Raw genomic sequence first — 27,460 nt, 5'->3', positions numbered from 1 at the left:
TAAATGCAGGCTTCCTGGAATCCAAGTTAACTTTTTTTCATAGGTTATGGCGAGAATTTTCCTCTGGGGTGTGTGTAGGCGGGGTGGGTAGGGTAGGGTGGAGGGCTGGCGGGGGGCGGGGGGGAGGGGTGGGGAACGACAATGACCACTAAGCCTTGTCTTACCCATCCTCATAAGCTCCCAAATGACAGTTTGGTTCCCCAGAGTTTATCCAGAGGAATGAATGAGTTTGGGTTGCAGCAAGAGTATGGATAACAGTAATGCACCTGCCCAGGAGGGCCTGTACCCAGCCCGGATGGTGGCTTCCCCATGCCTGTGCAGGTGGAGCCCCTCTTAATTACAACCCTCCCCTCCCCCCGCAAGCCTACACGCTCTAGCTACTTCCCGAAGCCCTAAAACCAAGTTCTGTTAGGGCAGAATGCCCCGAAACTGGGAGGGGTGCCTTGATATTCAGGGGAGGGCCCGGTGACTGCCCCTGCCTCTCCCATGTGGGGGTGTCAGTAGTCAAGCTCGGCTGTGGTGAATTTTTGTGAGTAGACATGGTGGACATTATGAAGATGGTGTTTCTGTTTGAAGGGCAGGGCTGTGCAGCGCAGAGATTGGCAAGCAGATTCCAAGTTAGATCTAAGCATTTGAAGGCTCTGGAGTAGCAGTGTAGGAGGTGTGTGTGTGTGTGTGTGTGTGTGTGTGTGTGTGTGTGTGATGTTGGGGGTTGAACCTAGGGCTTCATGCATGCTAGACAAGCATTCTATCCCCAAGTCACACGTACAGCTTTTGCAGTTACAAACTTTGAAGAAGGAAACATTTGCAGGTGGCATATTTCTTATGACCTGAAAAGTATCAGCTCAGGACCCCCAAGACCAAGTTCTCAGCACAAAGGAGATTTGTTTGCCCCAGAGGGACAAAGGTCAGGGATAAGGGCATAGAGGCTGAGGGAGAAGGGGAAGGGGACAAGGGAAAAGGGGCTGGGATGTTTGCCCGAGGGACAAAGAACCGCCTCTGGTTAGAGGAGACAGATGTGACATAGGCAAATGGCAGTTTTTAAAAGCAGGTATGGGCGAAACCCCGAGATAGGATGGGGTGTTTAATTTTAATTGAGTATGTTAATTAGGTTTACTGCTGCCTTCCTGACCTTGGGCACTCAAAGCTGCTTTGGATTCTGTCATGTGCTTTTATGAGACCATAGTGGTTATTTCAGAAACTCAAAAATGTAAAATCTAGTCTGTTCACTACACCTCTGGGCCAGCTTGGAGTGGGATTGGGCCTCAAAACCTGTCTTCAAGGAGCTCACAGAGGGTGACACATGGCACCCTGCCCCAGGAATCCACCAGTGAAGTGTGAAGGGCAGGAGGTCTGGGCATGTCCAAGCTACCCAGGAAGCAGGAAGGGGAAGGCAGAGCCTCCATAGGCTGGTGGGACCTGGAGTCCTGGGGGAGAATTTAGACTCCCCTTTGGTTCACTGTGTGACCCTGGGGACATTGTTTATTTACTCGCTCTCTGAGCCACTGGTCTCATTTGTAATTAGGGATAATCACATAGAAGTGAGTTAAACACCCAGTGGCCCCTGTTTCAGTGGTTGGTAGGAGATGAGTGAAGTCCCTTTCTCTATTCCACAAACAAGAGTGTGGTCAAGGGGATGGCTTCAGCTCAGTGTAACACACCAGCGATCATTGATTGAGCGGCTGTTTCCATTGTAGGACCAAACCCGCCATCTCCCCCGTCCTGCTCACTATGTGTGTGCACTCTCACACAGCAGTCCACTTGGGAGGAGAGAACAAACACAAGTCAGCTGTCATCCCAAGTCGACCCGTTGCCCATTCCTGCTTGCTGTGAAAGTGTCTCTCCAGTTGGACTTCATTTTTGAGTTGCCAGCCCCCAAATAATGACATGGAGACTTACTATTAATTACGAAAGCTTGTCCGTTAGCTTAGGCTTGCTCTAAACTAGCTCTTATAACTTAACCTAACCTGTTCCTATTAATCTACGTTCTGCCACGTGGCTTTCCACCTTTCCTGTATGTCCAGCTCCCTCCATGCCTTGCTGGTGTCTCTCACACACCTACGTTCTACTCTCGAGTTCCTCTTTTCGGAAGCCCTGCCTATTCTCTCCTGCCTAGCTATTAGGTCATTCAGCTCTTTTATTAAACCAGTCACAAAGACACGTCTTCATACAGTGTAAACAAATATCATGAAACATGGCCTGAGAACTATTTTCTCTTTAGCTGGATCAGACATAGAAGTGGCTTCTTCACTTCTTTAGAAAGTTAGGAAGTGTCTTAGGAACAGGGAGAAGAGAAGCATGGAGTAGTCCTGCCCTGCCCCAGCTCCTGGCTCCTCGGCGAATCAGGATATGGTGTTGTTGTGTGATAGAGTATCCCCCACATCCTCGGGAGTTGGGGGGCATGCACAGAGTCTGGGGGTCCTCAGCTTAAGGTTCTACAGTGATGAGCTCAGCTGTTCCTTTACAAGACCCTGGAATTCAATTCTGGTTCCATGGCCGTTTATCCATGCACACATCCATCATGTCGTTGTCCCTATAGACCCTAGGAGGAAAGCTGGAGGAGGATGTGGCATCTTCATTTGAGCAAGTGTGTCTGCTTTCTCCTTTAGCTTGAACTTCCTTGACGTACGTACCTGGCTTCCTGGATACAGGAAGTGCAGCCCTTGAGGACAGTGCTCTGCTACTCCAGAGAAGGTCCTGGCAACTACACCTCATGGTTTAGCTGACAATAACAACTCAGTTCTCTCACTATTCTTGGGACTAGAAATCCAAACATCAAGGCAACATCAGAGTCATGCTCCCTCTGTAGGCCCCCGTCTCTTCCAGCTTCTGGTGGTAGCTGCCTATCCTTGGTGCTCCTTGGAGTGTGCCTGACCCCCTCTAGTCTCTGTCTTCACCCCTCCCATCTCCCCACACCTGTGTCCTGCCCTACAGACCCCAGCCCTTGGATTTGGGACCCATCCTAACCTGTAGGTATCATCTTCATTGTATCTGCACAGATCCTATATCCAAGTAAAGCCACTCTCTGACTTTGCAGGCTGGCATAGCATTTGGGGGCACTGCTCATGCCACTACAGGTACCAAGGGTGACAGTGAGAGTGGCTGTAGCAGCAGTAGTGGCCTCTCCCAAACTTTGCAAGAGCAGTAGAGCTCACTAAGTTTCTAAAGCCAGAGGCAGGTTGCTGCCCCAACCGTGATTTCCACTATCTTGAACATGGGGGGCAGGGGAAGCTGCCTTCCACGAGATCCAGTCTTGCAGTGTGGAGAGGAGGGGAGGATGGGAGGAGCCAAGAGGGTTCCTGGATGAGCCAGGTCTGTTCACAGGACTTTGAAGGGAAAATAGAGCTGGGCGAGTGATGGTGGCTTCAGGCTGATGACCCGCTGGCAGGAACCCGAGTTTTTTTCTGTGGTTGACCAGAAGCACCCCAACAGTCTGGCTTGGAAGCTTTAAAGATTTCTCAGTCTCCTGGGGTGGGGGCTGGCCTCACTGATGGCTCTTGGTTCCAGAGCTCTAGAGCACCAAGCCCAAGGTGTCACCAGGACCAAGTGGTCTGGAAAAATCTTGAGGAGGGTTCTTCCCACCTCTCCCAGCTCCCAGGGTTGCCTAGGGTTTTTGGTACCTATCTGTGCAACAGTTCTCTTTGTAAGGAAAAACACATCCAGGGGTCCCAGAGAAGGTAAAGTCTGGACGACAGTGTAGTTAGGACCTTGTCCTCACAGGGACTCTTCCCGAATAGTTGGCTTCATGTGAGTAAGTTGATGGCTTGGGATTGGCTCTGCAAATCTCTGACAGTGTGGTTCCCTACTCTGTCTGGCCTGGCATGCTAAGCTCTGCTCTCTGTTTGATACACTGCCCTAAGGAGGGCTGGTTTTGACTGGGCTGGAGTAAGCAACAGTCTAAGTGTCTCTGCACCGAATAGGGGGTTCCCCACATCTGCAAGGGTGTTCACGGGAGGTCAAGCAGGGTTTAAGTGGCTAGTAGTTCTGTGACTCTGGGGTTCAGAGGGAAGTCGGGGTTGGGGACATACATGTCTCCATCAGTTGCATAGAAGATACAGCCATCCAGGAAAGTGTTTGTTAACGGGTGGGAGGTAGGAGCAGCCACCTCTGGAAGAAGCTCATCTGAGAGGAAGCAGGATAGGCTGACCTGCTTGGGGCCGATGGGTTGGGGGTATCTCGGGATTTCATGTTTCATTATTATGGAGAGACATGAGGAGGGCTGAGTTGTAGTGAGAAGTGATTGTAACTTGGTAGATGCTCAGACCTAGACTGTGTCTTCAGTGTTGGTGAGATTAGAGGGTCTGGGCTGCAGACTCTCGATGCCCCATGTGCAGATCATTCCAGGTTCAGTGAACCCAGGCTCAATCCAAAGTCTGGATGATGCCACCCTGGTCCTGAGCCAGCACCTGATGGTCCATATTTTTTCTCCTCCAGATGGACGAGATCAAAGGGAAGGAGCGTGTGATTCTGGCCCTGGAGAAGGAGCTTGGCGTGCAGGCTGGGCAGACCCAGAGACTGCTGCTTCAGAAGGAGGCTCTGGATGAGCAGCTGGTCCAGGTCAAGGAGGCTGAGCGCCACCACAGCAGCCCAAAGCGGGAGCTCCCTCCTGGCATTGGAGACATGGCAGAGCTTATGGGTGGCCAGGTGAGGGGTAGCCATAGAGAAGACCACCTACTTGCATTCCTCCTTTGCTGGCCACTGCCCTACTCAGCTTGCCAGCCCTTCTCTGGCCTTTCCTACCCTCTCACACTCCCTTCCTCCCTCCCCTTCCTCCCTGAGTCTTTCCCACCTTCCCTGATATCCAGTGTGTGCCAGGCCCGGTACTCAGCACTATGAAAAACTGGCTGCCTGAGGCTGCTGTGGCTGGAGTTGCAAAAAAGACACAGAAGTCTCAGAGCAGGGTACACAGCTGGAGCTCTGCAGGGAGGAAGGCCCTGGGCAAGCAAGAGAGTGACCCAGAGGCCAGTAGGGTTTCCCCAGTGGCTAGCAGCAAGTACCAGGCCAGAGTGTGTGCGGGCAACTACCTGGCTCTTAGCAAAGGCAGGAAACGGAAGCATGCCGTACTCCCTCCCTCCCTCCCTCCCTCCCTCCCTCCCTCCCTCCCTCCCTCCCTCCCTCCCTCTAGAACCACAATGGCCTGAAGTGGGTCTTTATAAGACATGCAGGGCGGGTGGGAGCCTCAGCTTCCCTGGGCTGGTGTTTAAATACCACTGAGGTTTTTAAAGCCTCGGGCAGGTTGACGTCAAGTGTCCCAGGAGGGTGTCGCGGGTGCATTTGTCTGCTCACTGAGCGCACGGTCCTCCAGACAGGTCTCTTCCCTGCTGTGTCCTCACTGGGTCTTCAGGAACTCCATGGAATCATTTGAGCTTCTTCAAAGTTTTTATTTTTAGGATCAACATATGGATGAGCGAGATGTGAGGCGATTTCAGCTAAAAATTGCTGAACTGAATTCAGTGATTCGGAAGCTGGAGGACAGAAACACCCTGCTGGCAGATGAGAGGAACGAACTGGTAACTGACCAAGACTCATGGCGGCTGTGGACACCGGGAAGGAAGGGGCCGGGCGGGGCCGAGGGGCAGAAAGTGGATGCTGAGGGCCTCCTGGTTCCCTTCACCCCCCCCCCCCCGTGTGTGTGTGTGTGTGTGTGTGTGTGTGTGTTAGTGTGTGTGTGTGTGTGGTGTGTGTGTGTGGTGTGTGTGTGTGGTGTGTGTGTGTGTCTGTGTGTGTGGTGTGTGTGTGTGTGGTGTGTGTGTGTGTGTGCGCGTGTGTGTGTGTGCGTGTGTGTGTGTGTGGTGTGTGTGTGTGTGGTGTGTGTGTGTGTTAGTGTGTGTGTGCGTGTGTGTGTGGTGTGTGTGGTGTGTGTGTGTGTGTTAGTGTGTGTGTGTGGTGTGTGTGTGTGGTGTGTGTGTGTGTGTGTGTGTGTGGTGTGTGTGTGTGTGGTGTGTGTGTGGTGTGTGTGTGTGTGTGTGTGTGTGTGTGTGGTGTGTGTGTGTGTGGTGTGTGTGGTGTGTGTGTGTGTGGTGTGTGTGTGTGGTGTGTGTATGTTAGTGTGTGTGTGGTGTGTGTGCGTGTGTGTGTGCGTGCGTGTGTGTGTGTGTGGTGTGTGTGTGTGGTGTGTGTGTGTTAGTGTGTGTGTGGTGTGTGCGCGTGTGTGTGTGCGTGCGTGTGTGTGTGTGTGTGTGTGGTGTGTGTGTGTGGTGTGTGATACTCTTTGAAGAAATCTCCCTGCTTGTTGTCTGTTTAGGGGTCCATCCTTAGAAAACAGTCAGGGAAGTCAACGAGGGTGCTCAAGGCAGGGTTTTGTAATATTAACAGCAGCAGGAAGCAACAACAAACACAGGCAGTCGACACTAAAGCCTCCGGAACAGACACCTTCCCAGGTTGACGCTGCACGGTCATGAGGGGCAGATGTCACCGACGGGAACTTTTGGCCAGTAAACTGCAGGATGAAAGTTGTTTACAAGCAGGCTTTGTAGTGGTTTTGAATGTGGAAAGCTATTCTTTTAGGTGGTGGGGTTATGGGTAATTCTTATTTTTCCCTTTATTTACTTGGCATAAAAGTTGATACATTTCTGTTTTTAAAACTGATGAACATTCATGCTGGTAGCTTAGTTGCTAGAATATTGGCCCGTTGTGCGGGAACCCTGGGGTTCCATACCCAGCACTCCATAAACCACATGTAATTCCGGCCTTTAACCCCAGCACCTGAGAGTGGAGGCAGGAGAATCAGAAGTTCAACGATGTCCTTAAGCTCCTATCAGATTGTGAGGCCAGCATGAGCTACATGAGAGCCTGTCTCAGATAGCTCTCTCTCTGTTTGTGTGTTTGTATTTGTGTGTGTGAAATGAACACAGACTTATAGTTTCAATCTTTAGTAAAACTAGTATGTGCATGGATACGCTTAATTCTTCTAAAGAAACAACTAAACTTACATTATTTTTAACCCTCACTCCCCCAACTTTCTTTCATTCTTTCTTATTTCTTGTGCGTGCCACAGTACATATTTGAGGTCAGGGAACAACTCTGGGGACGTGGCTTTCTTTTTTCACTGTGTGGGTTCGGTGATGGGTTTAGGTCATCACACTTGGCAGCATGCACCTTTGCCTGCAGGGGCATCTTGCTGGCCCCAACTAAGCTAAATTTCATCGTTAATGCATAAACCTTTTGGCAAAAGCCTCATGATCTTGATGCCCATTTCGGTCTTGACTGTGAAGGGAAATGTATCTTCACAGGTTTAGCAGAAACAAAATTATTTTCTTCCTAGTGTACTTGGAGGCATACCTCAAATGGCTACGATCAGACTCAGACTGTACACCCATGACATTTCTTGCTTAATTTATCACGAGCTGAATAAACACTCATGACCACATGGTAATTTACTGAATAGGGCAGCAAAACACATGGGCTTACTGAACATGTTTCAAGTAGAATTGATGGGGCAGTCAGGACTTCCCACTGTGTTGACTCTGATCTGGGTGTCGGCACATTTCACTTTAATAAACAGATCCACACCCCGAAGGATGTTTGCTTTGATTTTTGTAGTTGTAAAGTGGGATCTTTCTTTCCCCCTCTGCCTATGTATTAATGCTCTGCAACATGCCCTTTTTGCTGAGATCCGTCAGTGCAGCCTTCTCTGTTGATTAGAAGTGGGCTTTGCAGGCTTGGACTTCATGGTGTGGCAGTGTCATGACTTGCTAACCAGCCTGCCCGCTGGCCATTCAGGCTGCTCCTGGCTTCTTTGCCATTACAAATAATGCCCCATGCTCTTCTTTTGCCCTCATTCCTGGGGTGAGAGCAGGAGTAGATCACCACAGCGGGCTCACGTGGTACCTGATGCTCAGTATCAGAGCCTTTAACATTCACAGGGATTGAGGGTGGATGCTAGCATTAGCCTCTGTGCTGGATTCCTGGTTCTAGTACTGTGACTGTGGCCTCATAGGGATATGGTCCTCTTGTGTAGTTGTGGGGCTCAACAAGAGGGCTGAGAGGGTAAGAGGTAGTTCAGGCTCATGGTGAGGACTTGGTGACATGGCAGCCACTTTTGTGGTGGTGATGTGGGGACATTACAGTGGCTTCTAATTTTGGTTCATCGAAAGGGCTTTGCGGAGGCAGATGCTGACTGAGCCTGAAGCAGATGCGGCTGCTGCTTCAGTTGTTTAGATGAGGGAACAGGCTGAGAACTTGACCGTGGTTGTACAGCTGGATGGTGACCCTGCCTTTCCACTTACTATGCTTAAAAGGAAAAGGAGTGGCCACTTTTAGCTATGCAGCACTCTGCTCCTCCTCCCTATCACCCCTTCCTGCTCCTGCCCCCCACCTCGGTCAGTTTCACTGGTCTGGGGCCCTCACACCACACGCTACACCCGTAGATTGCTTTAGAAGGTGGATCTGACCACAAAGCTTTCCTGCCTTTGGATGTTGGAACTGGGGTGGCCAAGAGGGGCACAAGGGACTGTCTGCTTGTTGGTTGTGGTTAAGTCCCTCCAGGCCATACAACTGTATTCTCCTCCATGCTCAGGAGGCTCAGCCCTGCCCAGAGCCGTTGTCTGCAGAGTGTTGTCCTGGGGTCTGCCCAAGAATGGCCAGGAAAGACTAGGTGGCTGGATTGACCCCCAGGGGGTCATGCTCCCAAAGGGACAATGTCGAAGCTCTGCTGGTGGAGCCTGGCCACCCATGGGGCCATCCAGCCCCCTGACCTGTGTCTGTGCCCGCTGCAGCTGAAGCGCTCCCGGGAGACAGAGGTGCAGCTGAAGCCGCTGGTAGAGAAGAACAAGCGTATGAACAAGAAGAACGAGGATCTGCTGCACAGCATCCAGAGGATGGAGGAGAAACTCAAGACCCTCACGAGGGAGAACGTGGAGATGGTGAGGCCCAGCCGCGGAGCCCACCAGCTTCCCTCCCCTGCCCAGACTCTGTGGTCCATGATCTCCACCTAGCCTACCCCCCAGGACGCCTCAACGGTGGTGGCATCAATTCCCTTCTGGCCTTGCAGAATCAATAGGGCAGGCTTACCTGCTGGATGGATTATAGCCTGTGCCTGCCTCATGCTTCACGGGTTCCTCTGGGAACAATTACTACTGTTGGGGCTGTGTAAGGGGGTGGATGGGGTTTCCCTCTATCAAGGATGACCTGTGTATGTTGTCTGGGAGGTTGTAAGATGTCTTCCGGCTCATTGATTAGAGCGCCCATTTTACAGCTTAGAAGGCTGGGGCTCAGGTGTGAGTGTGGGCAGTCTGTGCTTGGGGAGATGCCCCCGCTTGACTGTCTTGCCTTCCAGTTCTCAAGATTGACTCAGGACATCCTCTGCCCTGCGCCCTGTGACCACACCCCTCTCCCAAGAACACCACTGGCCACACCTCTGGCTTGGCCTTGGCCTACAGTTGTGTATTTCCCATCTTGGGACCAGCGGTTGGTCACCCCCACCCCCGAGCCCCACGGCCATGTTGTCCTTCACGCTGTGGCATACCGTACGTAGCACCCTCTTTATTTTATTTTATTTTTTTTTTTTCTGGCTGTAGAAAGAAAAGCTGTCTGCTCAGGCCTCCCTAAAGCGACACACGTCCCTGAATGACCTCAGCCTGACCAGAGACGAACAGGAGATTGAGTTCCTGAGGCTGCAGGTTCTGGAGCAGCAGCATGTCATCGATGACCTCTCACTGGTATGGCATGGCACCACAGGAGGCAGAATAAGCATCCGGGGTGGGAGGGGCTCCTCACAGCCCAGCTTCAGGCACCCAGCCCCCCCCCCCCCGTGATGCTGCAAAAAGCAGCCTCTGCTCATATCAGCTCAAGGCTACTTGGGAACGGTTTCCATGGCAACCTACTTTTCAATGGGCTCCTGGCTTGCCGTGGTGAAGAGGCAGCATGGGTCTGTTCCGAATGGCCTTTGAGTTATTATTGACTTCTCATACTTATTTTTGCATCTAGCTATTGCACACCAGGAGTTTGAGCAGGCAAATCTGAACTTTGTTATCAGACTAGAGTTTGACGGACCAGCTAAGGCTTTGTGACTGGACTGGTCAGGGCGGGTTATGTTGAAAGGGGAGGGGAGTGAGTCTGCAGTAGAGAGTGGGTGTCCTACCCAGAAGACAGCACCCAGCAGTGCAGCCAGGCACACCTGCAGTGGGCTTAGTTGGATCTCAGAAGCGGAGTAGGCTCTGCTTACTCACGAGACCTGTGTATGTGTGCATGAAGGTTCCATCCCCAGGACTTTGAAGGGTGGGAAGCCATGCTCATATCCTAGGAAGTGTTCTATGAGAAGCAGTGCCCTTTCTCTGCCCCCTCCCCCCCCCACACTTCCTTTCTTCCAGTAACCATGTAGCCATCCATCTTGGCTTCATTACCCAGATAACATAATATAGCTAAGGATGACAAGACACATTGGGTGAAGAGACAGCGGGTGAAAAGAAAAATGACAAGCCAGAGCAGTGCCAGGGAACATAATGACCAGTCTGCCAGGATCTGATGGGTGGATGGATGGTCAGGCTGAGGCTTTGTCCTGCGGGAGGGAAGACAGCGTGTACTGGGAGCAAGAGACCCTGGGTCCACCCCGCAGCACTGCCAGTCCTGCTGCACAGGGGCCCTTTCTGTAGAGGACACCTACTAAGTAATGCCGCAGGGCAACTCCTAGCCCCACACAGCAAGGAAGAAACCACTGGAGAAAATGAAGTTGTCACCCGGCCAGTGCAGGGGCTGTGGGGGATTCCACCCTGTCTCTGCCCAAGGTCAAAGCCACAGGCATCTCGCAGTGCTGTGGACCCTGCCAAGGCCAGCAGAATCACTCTGCGGCTCCACAACTTACTCTTTGTAGCCTCTTGGCCCGAAGAATAATCCAGATCTGCCAGTGATGGGGTGGCCCATCAGAGGGGACGTTTTCCTCTGACATCTGTACCCAGACAAAGGTCCCAGTAAGTGTCTGGTCACCAGGCTCTCAGCTGGGTGCCTGGAATATGAACTAGCCCACACAGGTCGAGGTAGGCAGGTCCAAGCACCGGGCTGTGTTACCGGTGTGGTTGGGTGGAGGGGGGCCTGGCTGCAAGTGCTGATGGGTGGGTGTGCTCCCTTGCAGGAAAGAGAACGCCTCCTGCGCTCCAAGAGGCATCGAGGGAAGAGCCTGAAGCCCCCCAAGGTGAGCCTGCCATCGTGCCTGTCACAGATCTTTAGGACAGGCCATTCTTAGAGGAGGGAAGGTCGCAGGGCTACTCACTGACCCAGAGGCGGACACAGGACTGTGTGTGACATGGCGGTGTGTTGGCTGTTCAAAGAAAGGCTCTTATGGCTGTCTCAAGGCTACATACATTATGGCCCAGTAATGTGACCCAGATATGGTAATTTATTCATGGAAAATTTACTAATGGGATTCTGTGTTTGGACCTTGGATTGTGTGTGTCCAAAATTAAAAGCATAAATACCCAGACCTTCTGAGAGGTTTAGAGGACATTCAGCCTTGTTTTACGCCACCTAACAGCACGCTCTAGGAACTCATTAACTTTGGTAACTGATACAGAATGGTGTTCTTTTTGTCAAATGTAAGTGTGCTGTCTCCCAGAGGCAGTCTAGGTGTTCTGGGCAGGGGAGCGCAGAGCTGGCTGGGGAGGGTTAGAAGAAGGGTGTGGTTTGTGTGTCACTCATCCTGCCCACCTGTCTGAGATGAGTCTGCCACTTCCTGAACTGGCACCTGCCAGCTTCAGAGAGAATGTTATAGATAAAACACCTTCATGTAAGAAAACCTGTGTAGGTGTGATAGCAAATGGCCAAGGATGCTCTTCCTGGTGGAGTCGGGGTGACAGTAGGGAGTGGTGAGGACACTGTGTCATCTGGCCCAGAATACTGGTTGGCACAAGGCGGGCCAATGCTGTTAGGCGTTCCACTGTTTCAAGGGAAGTTTAAGTCCTCACCTCAGTGTGGTGGAGCACGCCTGTGACCCCAGCACTGGGGAGGCAGTAGTTCAAAGCTAACCTCAGCTAACTGAGTGAGTTTGAGGCCAGCCTGGGCTACACTCAGTAAGCAAGGAGGCGAGAGAGGCGTAAATCCTTACATGCTATTTTTCTAGGACTATCTGAACAAAGTACCCAAAATGGGTCCCTTGGAATGACAGAGAGTTACTGTCTTCTAGTTCAAGGGGCTCAATAATCGTCTCTCGGTTACAGGAGACAGAATAGAGGCAGCTCGGTTAAAGGAGAGCCATGGGCTGACGTGGCTGAACCTCCAACTCACTGGAGCTCCAGGGCCTGGCTGTGCCCAGCAGACTGAGCAGAGTCAGGGGCAGGTCTGTGTGTGCCAAGCTCAGAAGCCCAGAAGGCTGGGCATGGGGTGCACACCTTTAATCCCAGCACTCTGGAGGCAGAGGGAGGTAGTTTGAGACCAGCTTGATCTACACAGCAAGCTTCAAGCCAGCCCAGTCAAAGAAACCATTTCTAAAATAAACAACAGAAAAAAGGATTGGGGGAGCAGTCCAGTACAGCTTGTTTATATCCACAGCCATGTTTACCACATCCCAGAAAAGCTAAGAAATAAAAAGTGATGGACGCATGGCGCCTCTCCAGGGCCCATGTCTGTCCTTCACTCAGCTGGGACTTAACTGCATTCCCACTCAACATTACGCTAGAAACCTTCATCAAATGAATGTTTACGGCCACACAGTCTGCCGAGTGTGTGGGCCATCAGCTTGAGCAGTGTTGTGCGGCTGTGAGCTCACTTTCTCTCTCCTGTGGTTAGAGATAGTGCTGCCATACCTGTCTATGCCTCAGGATGACCTCATACTACAGCTTTCAGCTCGTTCCACTGACTGCTGCATACTGCCTTTGGGTAGAGCTGGTTGCCTGCCATTTCCCCTTCTGGGGGACCTTTGCTTCTGTGGATGTCACTGAAGTAAAGTCCTTTTGTACGCAAAGTCTGGGAGATTCTGGCTGTTGGGGGAGGGGCGGGGTGCTCAGTGTTTGGAACCTAATGGGGAGAAAGCGCCCCCTGCTGCTGGAAAAAGATTATGTCGGTTTGCAAACCTGTCCATAGGGTGCCAGAGCCTTGTTCCACCCTGGCACAGAAGTTAAAATACAGAGGGTGGGGTGGGAGGTGGGGTGGGGTGTGGGTGTGGGGGTGGAAGGGGTAGGGGGTGGTTCGCTGAACAGGCTTGGCACTAAAAACTCCACAATTCAAGGTTCCCCAGAAACTCGTTGCTGAGGTATGCTGAAGCCTTGATCCCAAACCCTAATTTTGAAATTTAAAATGTTTTCAGCATCAACTCCAAAAACTTAGATTCTGGATTCTAGATTAGAGATACTTAATGGATGAAGTCTATAAAATTTTCTGCCAATCACAAGAACTGGGACTTGTGTCCCCAAGCATCTCAGATAGGGGTTGCCAGACCTCTGCTAGCACCCTGGGAATCAAAGAGACCGAATCTCCCGTTGGCTCCTAAATCTGTTGACTGAGGGAGAAATTCACAGCGTACTGGTGCTGAGTCAGGGTGCATTGCCCCTGTGTGTAGCAGGCGCTGTGGATCGCGTTCCCCCACCCCCACAGTCCTGTTTCCCTGCGCAGCACGGAGCAGCTGTTTCCAGCGTGGCTGGTTGTCTAGGCACGCTGCCTTTCCCGAGAAAACACATTTGCAGGAACACGGCTTACCTCAGGGAAGCAGTGGTGTGTGGGTACATGATGAAAACAGTAAAAGGTTGGGTTTGGGAAACCTGTATGGATTTTCTTTTCTTAAAGATAGGATCTTTTACAGCTGGGGTTGATCTTGACCTCTTAGTGTGGCTGAGACTCACCCCGCCCCCAGCTCCTGAGTGCTGGCTTACAGGTATGCTCCACCAATCCCAGTTTTATGCAGTGTTGGGGACTGAACCCCGGTCTTTGTGCATGCCAGGGCACTTTAGCAATCCGTCTGCATCCTCAGCCCGTGGTAGGTGTCTTCCCGCCGACATCTCTTTTTCTCTAGATTCAGTGGAGGCTGACTTTCATCCCAGACTCCTGCATCAGCCAACAAGACAGTCCCTCACAGACATGGCTACAGGCCAAGCCTATCAAGGTAGTGCTTCAATCCTAAAATGCAGGAATCCTGGCTGTAGTGGTCTGCAAGGCTGCCTTGACCTAGTTGGTTTGAATGTTGGATCACCTGGGACACTGTTTCAGGGAGGGGGTCTTGCTTGATCAAAGCATGTTAGTCTGGAAGGAATCCACAGCTTTTCATTTTCTGTGAAAACAAAACTAGAAATTATTTTCCTTAGACTTAAATTTTGAAGTCAAAGTGTATTTTAGCAGTTTTTGTTTCTTCCTTAGCAATTGAGCAATTCAAAGACACCACAATAGCATACAGTGTCCAGACTCTGTGTATTTTCCATTTTTATGTGGCTTTTTTATTACTCTATTTATTTTACTTCTATTTTTTTTTCATTTATTGAGACAGGGTTTCTCTGTGTAGCTTTGGGTGCCCTGGAATTCTCTGTACACCACGTTCACTTTGAAATCACAGAGATTTGCTTGCCTCTGCCTCCTGAGTGCTGGAATGAAAGGCGTGTGCCACCACACCCAGCTACTCTCTTTCTATTTTTTTTTAAAACCATTTTATCCTGTTTCTTTTTCTCTCCCAAGCCTATGTATATTTTAAAACACGTTGTAAACCTTTAGAGGTTTTTCTTTCTCTTAATCTATCTTTATTGTAAATCTTTATTTATTTATTTTTCTGGCCACGAGTCTTTTATCTGCTAAAAACAGCATTGTTTTCCAATATGGCAGGGGTACATTTACCGCCAGCACTGAGAGCTGTGCTCACTGCCTTGGTTTATGCTGCCATCAAGCAGCATGCTGCCAGCTTGGAGATGTGGTCACTGCCACTACCAGCTGCTCATACACACCATTGTATTGTTAGCCTCTTAAAAGAGCCCTGTGGTTTGTTTTGTTTTGTTTTTGCCACTTATGCTGAGCCAGAAAACCTCCCTTAAAGGAGCAGAGTGAGTCTCTGCTTGTCTCTAGCAAAACAGAGCACATCGGAGATAATGCTGCTTCCGAGAAGCCTTGCTTGTCTCTGTTCCTTTGTTTCTAAAATCCCCTTTTAAGCTTTTGTCAAGTTTTAAGTGGAAGTTCTTAGTACCCATGTTGTAGGTGCCATTTTGTTACTAGCAATTTCCCCGCCAGCTTGGTCCCAGAACCTCATCAGTTCCAAAATAACACATGGAGACTCTATCAGTTATAAAGCTGTTGGCCAATGGCTAGAGCTTCTTATTGGCTTAGCTCTTTCTTAAATATTAGCTCATTTCTATCAATCTAAGTATTACCCCGTGGTCTTATCTTACCAGAGAAAGGGTCCAGACCTCTTACTCCTCTTGGTCCTACATTTCGACTCCTCTATATTACATCTCCCAGAATCCTCCTTGTCTTCTAGTCCTGCCTATCTTGCCTTCCTATTTGCCAACAGTGTTTTAGTCATTAACCAATAAGAGAAACATATTGACAGATTGACACCTCCCATCAAGTTCCCTCCCCTCTAGGGACCTTGCCTTAGTGCTGACAGTAAGGAGTGCATGCCTGCTGTCTGGCTGACCCTTCTGATTCATGGTCCCTGAGTCCATTCTCACAGCACACCTGGCAGTCATCCAAACCTTAGCCAGTACCCAGAGGCTAAATCTGCTGCTTGTGGAAGACGGGAGCAGAGGAGTGATGGCCTCTCTGGAGCAGGTGCTGCTATGGAGTGACTTCCTGCCTGAGACATCCTACTGTCTGTCTGGTGTGATTTTTGCTCCTGAGCAGCTGAAGGTCTTTTTATCCCCATGGTTGCTTGCGGCGGAGCCCGTTCCTAGGCAGACCTTCCCAGCTGTTGCCCCAGGAGCATGTGTGGCTTTGTCATGTCTCGTGTGCTCAGGGACTCAGCTGCCAGCACAGCACCCCACGAGCCCAGAGGTTCAGAGCAGTGGCTACACGAAACGGTCATACTTCTTATGCCCAGTGTGTCTGCAGGGCTGGTCTTTGGCCCTCGTGTGGGAGAGATGAGGGGCTGTTTCTCCTGTCCTAGTGGCACTTCTGCAAGGGCCGGATGCCTATATCCAGCCCAGGGTTTCTGTCTAGGCAAGGGGACCAATGACTTACTGCCCTGTCGCTCAGGAGTCACAGCTTGCCCCCAGCTCTCTGTAGTGGTTTGTTGCAGGCTGTGTAAGTGCTAAGGCAAATAAACTCTGAAAGGCACACTTCAGTGAGCTGAGTGCGCCCGGGACATCCACGGGTGGTGCTGGATCAGCTGGAAGATGTCCCAGGCAGGTAAGGGAGGAGGTGGCTTTGGCACAAAGCAGAAGGCTCCTCTCAGGATACTGTTGCTACTGCTGTGCCCAAGAGCTTTGCAGTTATCCAGGGACCTGAAACTGTTGACAATGGTTATGAGCATAACGGAGGCTGGGTCCTAGGAGGGAAATCCCCAGAGGACGTGTTGCTTTAGGAGCTCTGCTCCATGATGACCGCCTGGGGCTGGCCTGGAAACTGGTTCTTCTCTGTCACCAGCATCTGCGAGCTGGTCCAAGGTAGCATCGCTGTTGCCGAGGGGGCACCTTTGGGGCGTCCCTGACCCCCAGCATCTGCAGCTGAAAGTATTCAGGAAGCTGGAGGGAGCGCCTTTTCCTGGAGCTAGAAAGAAGTTGGGGATGGCCTGCCCAGCCAGCACAGGCTAGCAGTGCCCGCACCAGCCCCAAAATGGAGTATATTCTGTTTGTGCTTTATTTCTCCTTCTTCCTCTGCCTCTGTGCCCTCGTGTGCCTATACTTCTCTGGCTGCCAGGAGATGACCTATAAGCATGAAGGTATGCAGCTGGCTGGGGTGGGCTGGCTCTTTGGCAGTTCCTTCCTGACTGCTGTTGGAAGATCCTGTATCTCCCAGGCAGTTCTGGCTGGATGCCGGGAAGGTGAAGAGAGGAGCTGATGAGATGCTGGGTTCTGTGGAAGTGTGTGTGTGTGTGTGTGTGTGTGTGTGTGTGTGTGTCCCCTCATGCCACACTTGAGCTTGTGTGTATGTGGAGAAGAAACATTTGGTCTTCAGGCATTTTGGTGAAAATTACATTACACATACACACACACCATGTAGCTCATTGAGGATGACCTCGAATTTCTGACCCTCTGGTCTCTACCTCCGTCATGTACTAGTCTAGTCACTCACAGCTGCCAGCAGCCCACAGCCATGCACACCACACCACACTGTGCTGGAGGTCTCACCCAGAGCTGCATGCACGCTACGTTACCACTCTACCAACTGAACAACACCTCCAGCCCCCGAACTACATTCTAAACTTTGGATTTGTTTATAAAGATGGCATTGGCTAGACTGGCGCCAGTGTCTGGAGAGGTGAGCCCTATCCATGGCAGTGCACTTGGCATCTGTGGATTGTGCGAACTTTTGTGTTCAAGAGTAAACATCCAGGAAGTTTAGAATCGAGAAACACAGGCCACTAAAGCAACATGCAGGAAGCAACATCTCCTGGTGGCTCTCCCGAAACCCTCTGGAAGCAGGTGTGGCCACCTCCTGTGTGTCCAGGAGTCAGCCAGGAACAAGTTTTGTGATGTTTAAGGAGATAGCCACTATGTTCCCTTTAAACACCAAGGCGGCTTTTCTGCTTTGTGTTGTGTTAGTGAAACTGCACCGGGGTGGCTGGCTGTAATGGCTCCTCTGTCATCTCATCATTTAGACAAAGGAGCTCTTCCAGGCATTCTGGCAGCCTGCAAGGGCACGCACCTGTAATCTCACCATATGGGAGGTGGAGGCGGGAGGGACGGAGTTCAAGGCCAGCCTGGGCAACCTGAGACATTATTTTAAAAAGAAAAAAGGAGACAAACCGACACACCCATGTGTCCTGAAAGTCTGATGGGCACTAAACCCAGCTGGCTCCTGTGGGAATGCACAGACTGTACATAGTTAGAGATTCACTCCCATTATGCAGGGTTTCATTGGGGCTATTGGTTTGTGCTGGCTTCTATCCTGTAAGTAGCTCCCTGCTTTCTTTGGTGCAGCATGGCTCTCTGCATCCCCTGCCTCTGGGGCCAGGGCTGCTGTAAGACACCTGGGCCCAGCCGTGGGCTGCTGAGTTGGGAACCTCAGCAGTTAAAACCTTGTGATTAGACTCAATCATGGAATAGTTAATTGGCAGTTTCTCGCTGGCCTCCCAAAGCAGGTTAGCCTAGGTAACTGAGCAGAGTTGTTAGCACCAGACACTGCCAGAATTCTAACAAACACTGTGTCCTGATCTTGGAAAGTACGTCATTTTAGGATCTTCCTGGGGCCCACTTGGTAGGAGCAGGGGCATAGACATCACTGCATCAGACTACCAGTTAGCTCAGCCAACACCCAGATCTGTCCCCAGAGGCCAGGCAATTACCAGTGTTTATGAAAAACAGGGTTGGCCAGGCAGCAGCTTGGGGCAAAGGTGAGCTGTGGGTGTAGACTCCATTGCTTCCTGGAGTTTCCAATGCCTGCACGGCTGGACTTCCTATGTGAGGGGACTCGAGGATGCTGAAGGCCACTTGGACTGAATGGAACCTAACGTGGTTTCACCGCCGGACATTCCAGCACATCTGGGCATGGAGGCAGGTGGATACCCAGCAGTTGCTGGCCGTGTGAGCCTTCAAAGAGGTCCCACACAAACCCCAAACCACTCAGAGAACATTCTGGTAGGGAGTGCTGGTAGGTGCCTTGTAAAGCCTCTGTGGAAGCCCCAACTGTGTAAGGTGGCTGAGAAGTGCCCCCCTGCCCCTCCGCAATGTCAAAGGAACCTCTCTGTGGCCTTGTTGCTGCTGACTGAAATCCCCATATTCTCATATTTGCACATGTGTGATTGTAAACACACATTGGCTTCAACCTACAGGGTGGGAGATGCTCTCTGGGTGTGGGGTGCACCCTGCCTCCTCTATGAGCTGGGGAGGGGTGTGGAATTCAGTCGGGGAGTTCCTGGGAGCCCGGAGCCAACCACAGCTGCGAGGCTACTGTTCTTTCGCGGTCATAGAAAGCACTCTGTGGAGGTGAGGTATGCTCTCAAAGAGGGCTGTTTAGGAAGAGAATAAAGAACAATGTTCCAAGAGCCAGGAATGGGTGCGTGTGGGGATTGATGGTTGATGGAGGTAGCCCTCTGGGGTGATCACACCCTGGCAGGTACCTCACCTTGTTTCAAATCACGCATCTCTAGGCTCACAGAAGCTGCTCAGCCAATGATTACTGAAGGAGTGAATGAATGAATGAACAAGTGAGTGAACTGCATCCTGTACAGTTTGGAGTGTGAGAGGTGTGGCCAGAGTCTCAGGTAGTTGACACACTGGACATAAAAACTGTCGAGTCAGAGGTTATGAGTACAGGACCCTTACACTATTTTTTTCTGATTCTGTTCTGCGCGTGCTGTCATCAAAGGCTAAGAAAAAATTGCCTCTTAGGCCTGGGAAGGACGCGGGCCATGCCACTGCTTCCCAGTTTAACCCTGGGGTCGGCATTCAGGTCTCCAGATCACACGCCCTTTTCCTGGCATTCCATGCATCTGCTCCCTCTTTGGGGACAGGCATCTCGCTCAGCTCTAAGAATGCTCTGGCTGCTGGCACTTAGCTAGCCACAGAGAGAGTCAGGTCCCCATTCCTGCTGGATGAGTGACAACCCATCCATCGTCAGGAGGGACCTAGGGCTCTCCTAGGCCTACTCATGAGCTACATAGCCCTCTCGACCTGTGATACCTCCTGCCACCTTGTCACTGTTACAGTAACCACATTTTCAGCCACCCTGGTGGCTCGCTGTGTCCTGTGCCAGCTGCAGACGGGGTCTCCGGCCCCCTCTGCCCTGTGCTGCTGTGGATAGGCAGCTGTTGTCTTCCTGATGTCATGCTCGTTGTCTCCCACAGAAGCATGTTGTGGAGACATTTTTTGGATTTGATGAGGAGTCCGTGGACTCGGAAACATTGTCAGAGACATCCTACAACACGGACAGGACAGACCGGACCCCAGCCACACCTGAAGAGGACTTAGATGAGGTAAGCAAGCAGCATTGTGCTAAGAACGTCACACCTTCCTGCTGGCCAAGGCTTCTCCCTGTCTGGTCAGTCTTGCTGTGTCTTATCAGAGCGCCCCCCCCAAAGGAAAACTGGTCTCTGTGCTTTGAGCGGACCCAAGGAGCCCCTTCCCCAGAGCCCATCTCCCTTGAGACAAAGACTGATAAGAACACACCCAGATGCTGACCCTGTGTTCACCATTGCAGTTAAACTTACATGTATGTGGCTTGTTTCTTATCCCCCCCCCCCACATGGGTGACAGAAGTGATCCCATCTGGTGACTTCCCTAAATTCCAGGCATTATTTAGTACAGGCTTTCCCCTGGTACTGTGGCCGGCACCAGGCTTCCTCTCCCTGTCCTCTCCGCATCCCTCAGTGGCTGTCTCCTGAGCCCTGGTGAGAAGGGTGTGCACTGGCTTCACGGTGATGCCATCCGGTTGTGGCAGGTGCTGGTGGGGTTTTCTGGTGTCACATGTGCCCTACTGGGAAGGCTCCCTGCAGATTCCTGGATGAGTCTAGGCGTTGCCCCACCCCCGTATCTCCTCGCCCCAGCTCTCTGGGCAGCCGCCTCTCACAGACCCATAGTTGAACGGGGTTGGGGTCCATTCAAACTCTTGTTGGCCGCTTCCACGGAGTTCCTTTTTTGCATGTTATCAGGACCCTCGGGAAGATGCCCCTTCCTCCCAGTCATCCCTCAAATTTAGTTGCTTACAGAGGTGCCTACCCATGTTGGAAATGCCATGGGTGCCAAGTCCTGCCTGAGTGTCTTGTCTGGCCAAGGTTTGGCTCCAACGTTTTGCCTGGCTTTTTACAAGCTGTCGTGACACCTGCAACAGCCACGTGCTTCGTCAGTCCCCCTGCACTGTCCTCTCATGACCACCCAGGGCTTCACGCACAAGTGCTTCCAGGCATTTGTACTGTCACGCAAAGGTGTCTGTCTCCAGAGCGGGAGCTCTCAGAAAAGACATGTGGCCAGAGAGGAGCCCTTCTCAGTGTGAACCTTCGCTGTGGAGTCAGGCCGGCTTCTGGGAGGCCTGTGAGTGCTCAGGGTTGGGTGCTGAAGAGGAGAAGGCATTTTTTCTCTCAGTAGCCTTCACTCTGGAGTCTGATTACTTCCTGGCATGACCAGCTCTCTGGGCATTTGTAGACCCTGGGGAGAGATGTGGGTATTTGCTACTGTCTTGAGTCTGTCTCTGGAAGTCACGCTGTCATGGGTTGACTGGTTTTTGTCTGTTTGCTTGTTTTTGTTGTTGTTTGGTTAAGACCACAACCAGAGAAGAGGCTGACCTGAGGTTCTGCCAGCTGACCAGGGAATACCAGGCCCTGCAGAGGGCTTATGCCCTGCTTCAGGAGCAAGTGGGAGGGACGCTGGATGCTGAGAGGGAGGCCCGGGTAAGTGTGTCTCTTTGTTAGTGGGGCACATGGAGACCGGGGAACAGGAGGGGACCTGGAATCTCGATCTGATGGAGGTGACACTATACCCTCACTCCTCATCTGGCATCTGTTTGCAAGAGAGAACACTTACAGAATTGAAGGGATGGGTGGCAGATAGATGGCTAAACAGTAAAGGGGCTTGCTGCTAAGCCTGGTGGGCTCAGTTAAAGCTACTGGACCCGCACGGTAGAAAGAGAGCTGACTGTTTCTCCACGTGTGCAAACACGCACACACAATCAATTAAAATAGGATGGAATTTCAGGGAGTGAGGAAGTTACAGACTTAGCCTTTCGGGCTTCAGTCCCTCCCTTCTCCCTGCAGAACCAAGGTCAAGGAATACTTTCAGGGGTTATTGCAGGTGACCTCAGTTCAGGAGATATATCCGTGGTGCTGAGCTGAACTTTTCTTGGAGCTTCTTCCCACCGACCCTTCTCGAACCTTGGAGTCACACAACAGTGTTTGTATGTCCTCTTGGGAGTTCTGGAGACACCAGGGAACACACACTGGGGCTACAGCGGTCCCATGCCCCCCATCTCATGTCCATAGTTCTGTGAGCCAGCATGAATCAGCCCCACATCCGGAAGAAGGAAGCTGAGCCTCAGGAGGTAGTAAGTTGACTGAAGATGCCCAGATGGTCCCCAACAGAACTGGGATCTGGGACCAAGCTACTGTGGCTCAAGAATGCTCCAGAAACAGCCCCACTAGGAGAGGGCTTGGCTATCTGAAAGCATATGGAACACGGTGCTTTTCTAGGTGTCAGGAAGATGGCAGGTGCAGGCAGGAGCCACCGTCCCCAGACAGAGCTGGCACTCAGGGCTCAGGGTGGTAGCAGATCCAAGTGGTGGGGGCGGGGATCAGGCATGCAGGACTCAAGATTCCTGGGGGATGTGGCCACCTCTGCCACAATGAAAGATCAGTTTTTCTTTCTTGGGCCACAGTAAGTGAACTCCCAGGCGTTATGTGTGCTCAATTTCTTTGTCTTTTAACATCATCACTTGCCCAGTTAGTGGAGATTTCATAACACATGTTGGGCATGGTGGCCTATATCTGTGCTCCCAGCTCTTGGAGGCTAAAACAGGAGTATTGCCATTCCTTAGAGGCCAGCTAGGGCTACACAGTGAGTTCTAGGCTAGCCTGGGCTATAGAGTGAGACCTAGTTTCAAATTCTAAAAAGAAAAGAACAGTAAAAGAAGTAGATTCCTGATTCTCCAGATGACCTGGGACTTCTGATGCACCTCCTGAAGGGCTGGGGTTGTAGGGCTGGGACAAATCACCTAACTTGGATTCTAGAAAGCCGGTCACATCTGGGCCTGTCCCTTCCCTGTGGCAGGATCATGGCTGTGCCTGCCAGGGTTGGGATATGTGTCTGCACTTGTCCACAGTATCTGTTGGTTCTTGCTGTGGGGTCAACTGATCAGTGGCTTCCCTTATGCCTATGACTTGCCTGCTCCACGAGGCGTTAAGCTCCAGTTTTTGCTGTGGGTGACAGAACACCCCACCAGGCCACTAAGCAAGTAGAACAGCTGTCAGCAACTGCATGCCTGATGAATGAGCAAACAATGACCTTGTCAGAGCTGGCCTTGGGGCCCCGAGGCATCCAGTTCTGTCCATGCTCACACCTGAAGAGCGTGGCTCCTCCTCCAAGCTGCCCTTGGATTGTCTGATACTGGGGGAGTTAGAGCCATCACCTCCCATGACGCCTTAGTTCTCACTTGGTGATGCAGCTGTAGACGGACTTTAGAGCCCTTAAGTGGGCATAATGTGAGCACGTGTGCAGCAGGACCCTCCCACCCCTCAACTCCCTGGTGTCCAGGCACTGTCCAGTTGACAGCCTGACTCTTTACCTCTGCGTCTCCTCTGCAAGGGACGTACTCACTTCCTAGTCTCTTTCCTTCCAGACTCGGGAGCAGCTTCAGGCTGACCTGCTGAGGTGCCAGGCCAAAATCGAGGATTTGGAGAAGCTGCTTGTTGAGAAAGGACAGGTAAGCAGGAAGGCCATGCACTTCGTGCTCCTCATGGTTCTGTCCCCACGGTGTCCCTTGGGGTCTGATGACATCTTTGGTGTGTCGAGGGTAGGGGGAGGTTCTGTGGAGCAATCACTGTGACTCCAGGAGAGACTGTTTTTCCACAGTCATGGGTTGCCATGCGGGCCTCCCTGGCTTCTCTCTGTTTGCCAAATACATGGAGACAGAAGGTAACTCCTAGAGCTGGGACGTGGCCAGGAGCTCTTTTGACTGGGACCTGGAGAAAAGTGGCTGTTTTCTGTCAAGATTTTAATTGCCTCTGTATAATTGAAGCGCTATGGACCACATGGCAGGGTCCATAGCAACAGACTCAGGCTGTGACTGTGCCATAGGAGAGCCAGATTGGTCACCTTTGTGGACACCCTCTCTGATTTGATTAGGCTAGGCCTAGAGGACAGCAGGACAGGGAGGCAGCCCCTAGACCTTCCTTGTTTGCTGCCTGTTGTGGGCAGAGGGTCATTTACTTTACAGGGTTCCCAGGGCTGGAGGCACCGTCTTGGAACAGCTCTACTTAGAACTCATGTCCTATTAGCAGGTTGGGGTGACTGTCACTGCCTCAGCATAGTTCACTGGCCCAAACCAGTCACGAGACTCCACTGACTGTGAAATGCTGAGGCGTGTACACGGGCCTGGGTGTCTATAGGGTCTTTGCTCCCGCCTTCAGCCAGGAGCTAAGGAGGTGTGGAGAGGTCTACGGGGAGAGTCTAGGGTCGAGGGGCAGTCACTGAGAGTGGGGGAGGCTAGCGAGAAGGAAAGGGGTTGGAAGAAGTTCTGAGGTTGGGGATACTGCTGGCTGCAGACCCGCTGGCTAAGTGTGAGCTCTGACCAACCGAACCCCACTGGGGAGGTTGTAGAGAGGGCTGAGGGCTGCAGGTGAGGAAAGAGGGCCAGTGAACTCAGTCTGCCCATATATGCTCCCCAGAAGCTACTGCACTGGCCTTCAGGAAGGGACCAAGTGAGGAGGGTGTGGGCACCCACCGCCGGGTGTGGGTGCTGGGAGCCGCAGCCTTGCTGGCACTCCGGAGGCAGGCAGGGCACAGAGAGCACAGCCTGGAGCTGGCACCGCTTCTGCCCTTTACTTGTGTGACTAAGACGCAATGCGTAGCCTCTGGGTCTTTGTTCCCTCACCTCCAAAATGAGACGGTGGGAGACTCAGGGGTGGGCTAGCAGAGAGCCAGTGAGAGATGGCGAGGCTCTCCCAAGCTCCCATTCTAACTTTCCATGGCCTCAGTCTCCCTCTTCTGGTCTGAGCTCGTGTATTTGTCAATTGCTGAATCATGGGCTGTGACTGATGTTGCCTCCCATGCTGGATTCTCTCTCTCTCTCTCTCTCTCTCTCTCATGTGTGTGTGTGTGTGTGTGTGTGTGTGTGTGTGTGTGTGTGTGTAAAAAGAGGAAGGGGCAAGTTGAGAACAAAACAAGTGTGATTCATTTAGCAAGAGCCCTTGCCCCTGCACCAGGCTCTGCTAACTTGTCAGTTAGCTATTGGTGTGTAACAAACTACCCCCAAACTTACTTGATTCAAATAGCTGGTTTGATTTGCTCTGAGGTCCGCGGATTGGTGCCCTGGACTGGGCTTTGCAAACGGTTGTTCTGTTGGTCTCTCCTGGGCTTCAGGGGTCAGGTGGGCCACTTGGCATTTGTAGTCTAGCCTCGAGGAGGTAGCCTGGCTTCTTTATGTAGTAGTCTGGTGTGGAGGTTGGAGTAACAAACTCCAACCCTTTGGAAGACGAGAGAAACTGCAAAGTTGTACACACCAATATGGGGCAAAGGTTGAAGCCGTCTGTGTGAGCAGACTAACGCAGAGAGGAATGGGGATGGACACAGCACCGTCCTCTCGGGGGACTCACAGCCACAGGAACACATGCGCAAATCTGTACATCAGAGACATGGGGTGTTAGGCCGAAGGCCCCTACCGTCTACCTACCTGTAATGTCGTCAAGATATTTCACACCTGCTGGTCGGATCTTAGGTCACCATTGGCTTGTGGGCATTGTGGAATCCCAGCTCTGGGTGAGGCTGGCCTGGACCCCATGTGGTGGGGATAGGGGGGCAGAGTGGAGGGGACAGACCTTGGCCCAACCCCAGCTCAGTGGCTCCCAGTCAGGAGGAGGAGCTGGTGAAAGGTCCTTCCCTCCTGGACTCTTCCTCCTCCAGCCTGATGCTGATGAGGGAGACCAGCGTTTGTGGCTCTGGCCTAGCACTGAGAAGGGCAGAGGCTGTGCTGTGTTCTAACGGACTGCATGTGAGTGGAGTTGAGCAAAGCACCAGTGGGCAAGTGGAAGGGCACCACGGGGCAGTGCCCGGTACGGGTCCAGGGGACCCTGAGCCTATGGGGAGAGAACTAATGGAGAAGGACCCCCCCCCCCAAACATGCTGGTGCTTTTGCCTGGGCGTAAAGGGTTAGAGAGGCGATGAAGTCACACGGCCTTCGTCCATGTCTGTGACACGGACACCGGGACCAACGATAAACCGTGTATTTCCTGCAGGACTCTGCATGGGTGGAGGAGAAGCAGGTACTCATGAGGACAAACCAGGATCTCCTGGAGAAGGTATGTTTGGGCCAGAGCCTCAGGTCTCATAATGAACCGAACCGCAGAGGCCACCAACCTGCCCTGAGCTCTCAGAACCCCACCCAGACCAGAGCCCCATGACTCGGTGGTTCTTGTAGGAGAGGGGTTGTCCCCACTGCATCGGGGCCAGACTCAGGGTCTGTCCTGTGGGACAGGTCTGAGGACCTTTAGGGTGCCTCCAGAAACGGGCAAGGCTGACTGTCACCCCAGCACTGGGCTTCCCTGCTCCCTCTGCTGTGGTTTGGGATCCAGAGGTGTCCTGTTCCTCATGGAGGCACCTGAGGTAGACAGAGTACATGCAGGCCCTCAGGTCCCCTCAGCAGGGTTAGCTCTTGCTTTGGAAGCCTGCATTCCTTGCCTTCTCACCATAGGCCACCCCAAAGCTCCAAGGGAGTCTGTCTGAATGTGCTTTGTCGGTGAGATTAGCTTTTCTTTGCTTGGTGGGGTCAGTGCAGTTATTGTTAAAGTAGGTGCCCAGTTCTGCCACTCTGCCACTATGATCCCGGTGCCCTTTACAGCTGTTTGAGTGTTTGAGCGTCCCCCCTCCCAACTCCGTATCCATTTGCAATCATTCCAGTCCCCTGTCTCCAACACCCAGTATATTTTTTTCTGTGTAATCAGTTGACTCACCGTCGGCACACCCCATGCCAACAGAAGACAGCTTAGGGTGGACTCTGGGTCTTCAACATCCTAAAAGCCCAGGCCTAAGCCAGCCAGGCCCTTCTCCCTCAAAGGGAACCTGGGTCTGGCCCAGCTCTGCTGTGTGGCCTGCCCTGGCCTTACCCTCCTTCAGGCATCCAGGTGTGATTGAGCTTGGTTGCTTAGTGGGCCCTGTGTGCCAGGGAGACTTTAGGGATGCTTGTCTCAGTTCCACAAGCCACACAGGAAACTCAAGTGTTTCCCAGTGTCTCCCGGAGGTTGAGACCACCCACAAGAGAGCCCTTCTTTGGTCATCTGGTAGGAGGATGAAGAATACATATCATCTTGGTGGCTCCTCACTGAGCTTGGCTGTGGACCCTGCTGTTACCTTCCTTGGGTGGAAACTGAGGGTCAGCACAGAAGTGATCTACATCCCTCTGGCTGCTGGGCTTTGGGCACTGGAAGCTCTTCCCAGGCTGGAGTCCATGCTTTCAGAGTGATCCAAGTTCTCCTTTGTAGGGATTCAGAGACCTAAAGCCCCCACGGCCCCTGCCTTAGCACTGGCCACAGCTGCCCCTGAGGCCTGGCTTGTAAGGGCCTGGGGGGCTCTGAGAACTGAAACACCCACACTGCATCTTACTTCCGTCACACTGACCTCAGGGAGGGGTTTGAGAGCACCAACGCTCAGTTCTCTATCACTCATTTGTTCAGCCAAAATATAAAGAGCTTTTAGTGTCCTGGTCCAGGCTTGGTGCTAAGGAGGTTAGCCCCGCCCCACCCCGCCCCGCCCCTTGGTGG

At 52.1% G+C, this 27,460-nt stretch overlaps 1 protein-coding gene across 6 annotated transcripts in view; it reads left to right on the top strand.

Annotated features, from left to right (window-relative positions):
* Window positions 1-27,460, top strand: part of Jakmip1 (janus kinase and microtubule interacting protein 1) — a 112,975-nt gene that overhangs the window by 66,188 nt on the left and 19,327 nt on the right. For all 6 annotated transcript variants that reach the window (XM_051200210.1, XM_051200213.1, XM_051200209.1 and 3 more), the window contains exons 4-12: window positions 4,435-4,644; window positions 5,391-5,510; window positions 8,718-8,864; window positions 9,519-9,659; window positions 11,069-11,128; window positions 19,847-19,975; window positions 21,257-21,385; window positions 23,326-23,409; window positions 25,940-26,002. In XM_051200210.1, coding sequence (XP_051056167.1) covers window positions 4,435-4,644; window positions 5,391-5,510; window positions 8,718-8,864; window positions 9,519-9,659; window positions 11,069-11,128; window positions 19,847-19,975; window positions 21,257-21,385; window positions 23,326-23,409; window positions 25,940-26,002 — 1,083 coding nt within the window. The remainder of the gene's footprint in view (window positions 1-4,434; window positions 4,645-5,390; window positions 5,511-8,717; window positions 8,865-9,518; window positions 9,660-11,068; window positions 11,129-19,846; window positions 19,976-21,256; window positions 21,386-23,325; window positions 23,410-25,939; window positions 26,003-27,460) is intronic.

This window comes from Phodopus roborovskii, unplaced genomic scaffold (genome assembly GCF_943737965.1).
Source record: "Phodopus roborovskii unplaced genomic scaffold, PHOROB, whole genome shotgun sequence".
Taxonomy (NCBI): domain Eukaryota; kingdom Metazoa; phylum Chordata; class Mammalia; order Rodentia; family Cricetidae; genus Phodopus; species Phodopus roborovskii.
Note: the sequence above shows the minus strand (reverse complement) of the source record. Positions and strands in the feature narration are given on the sequence as shown.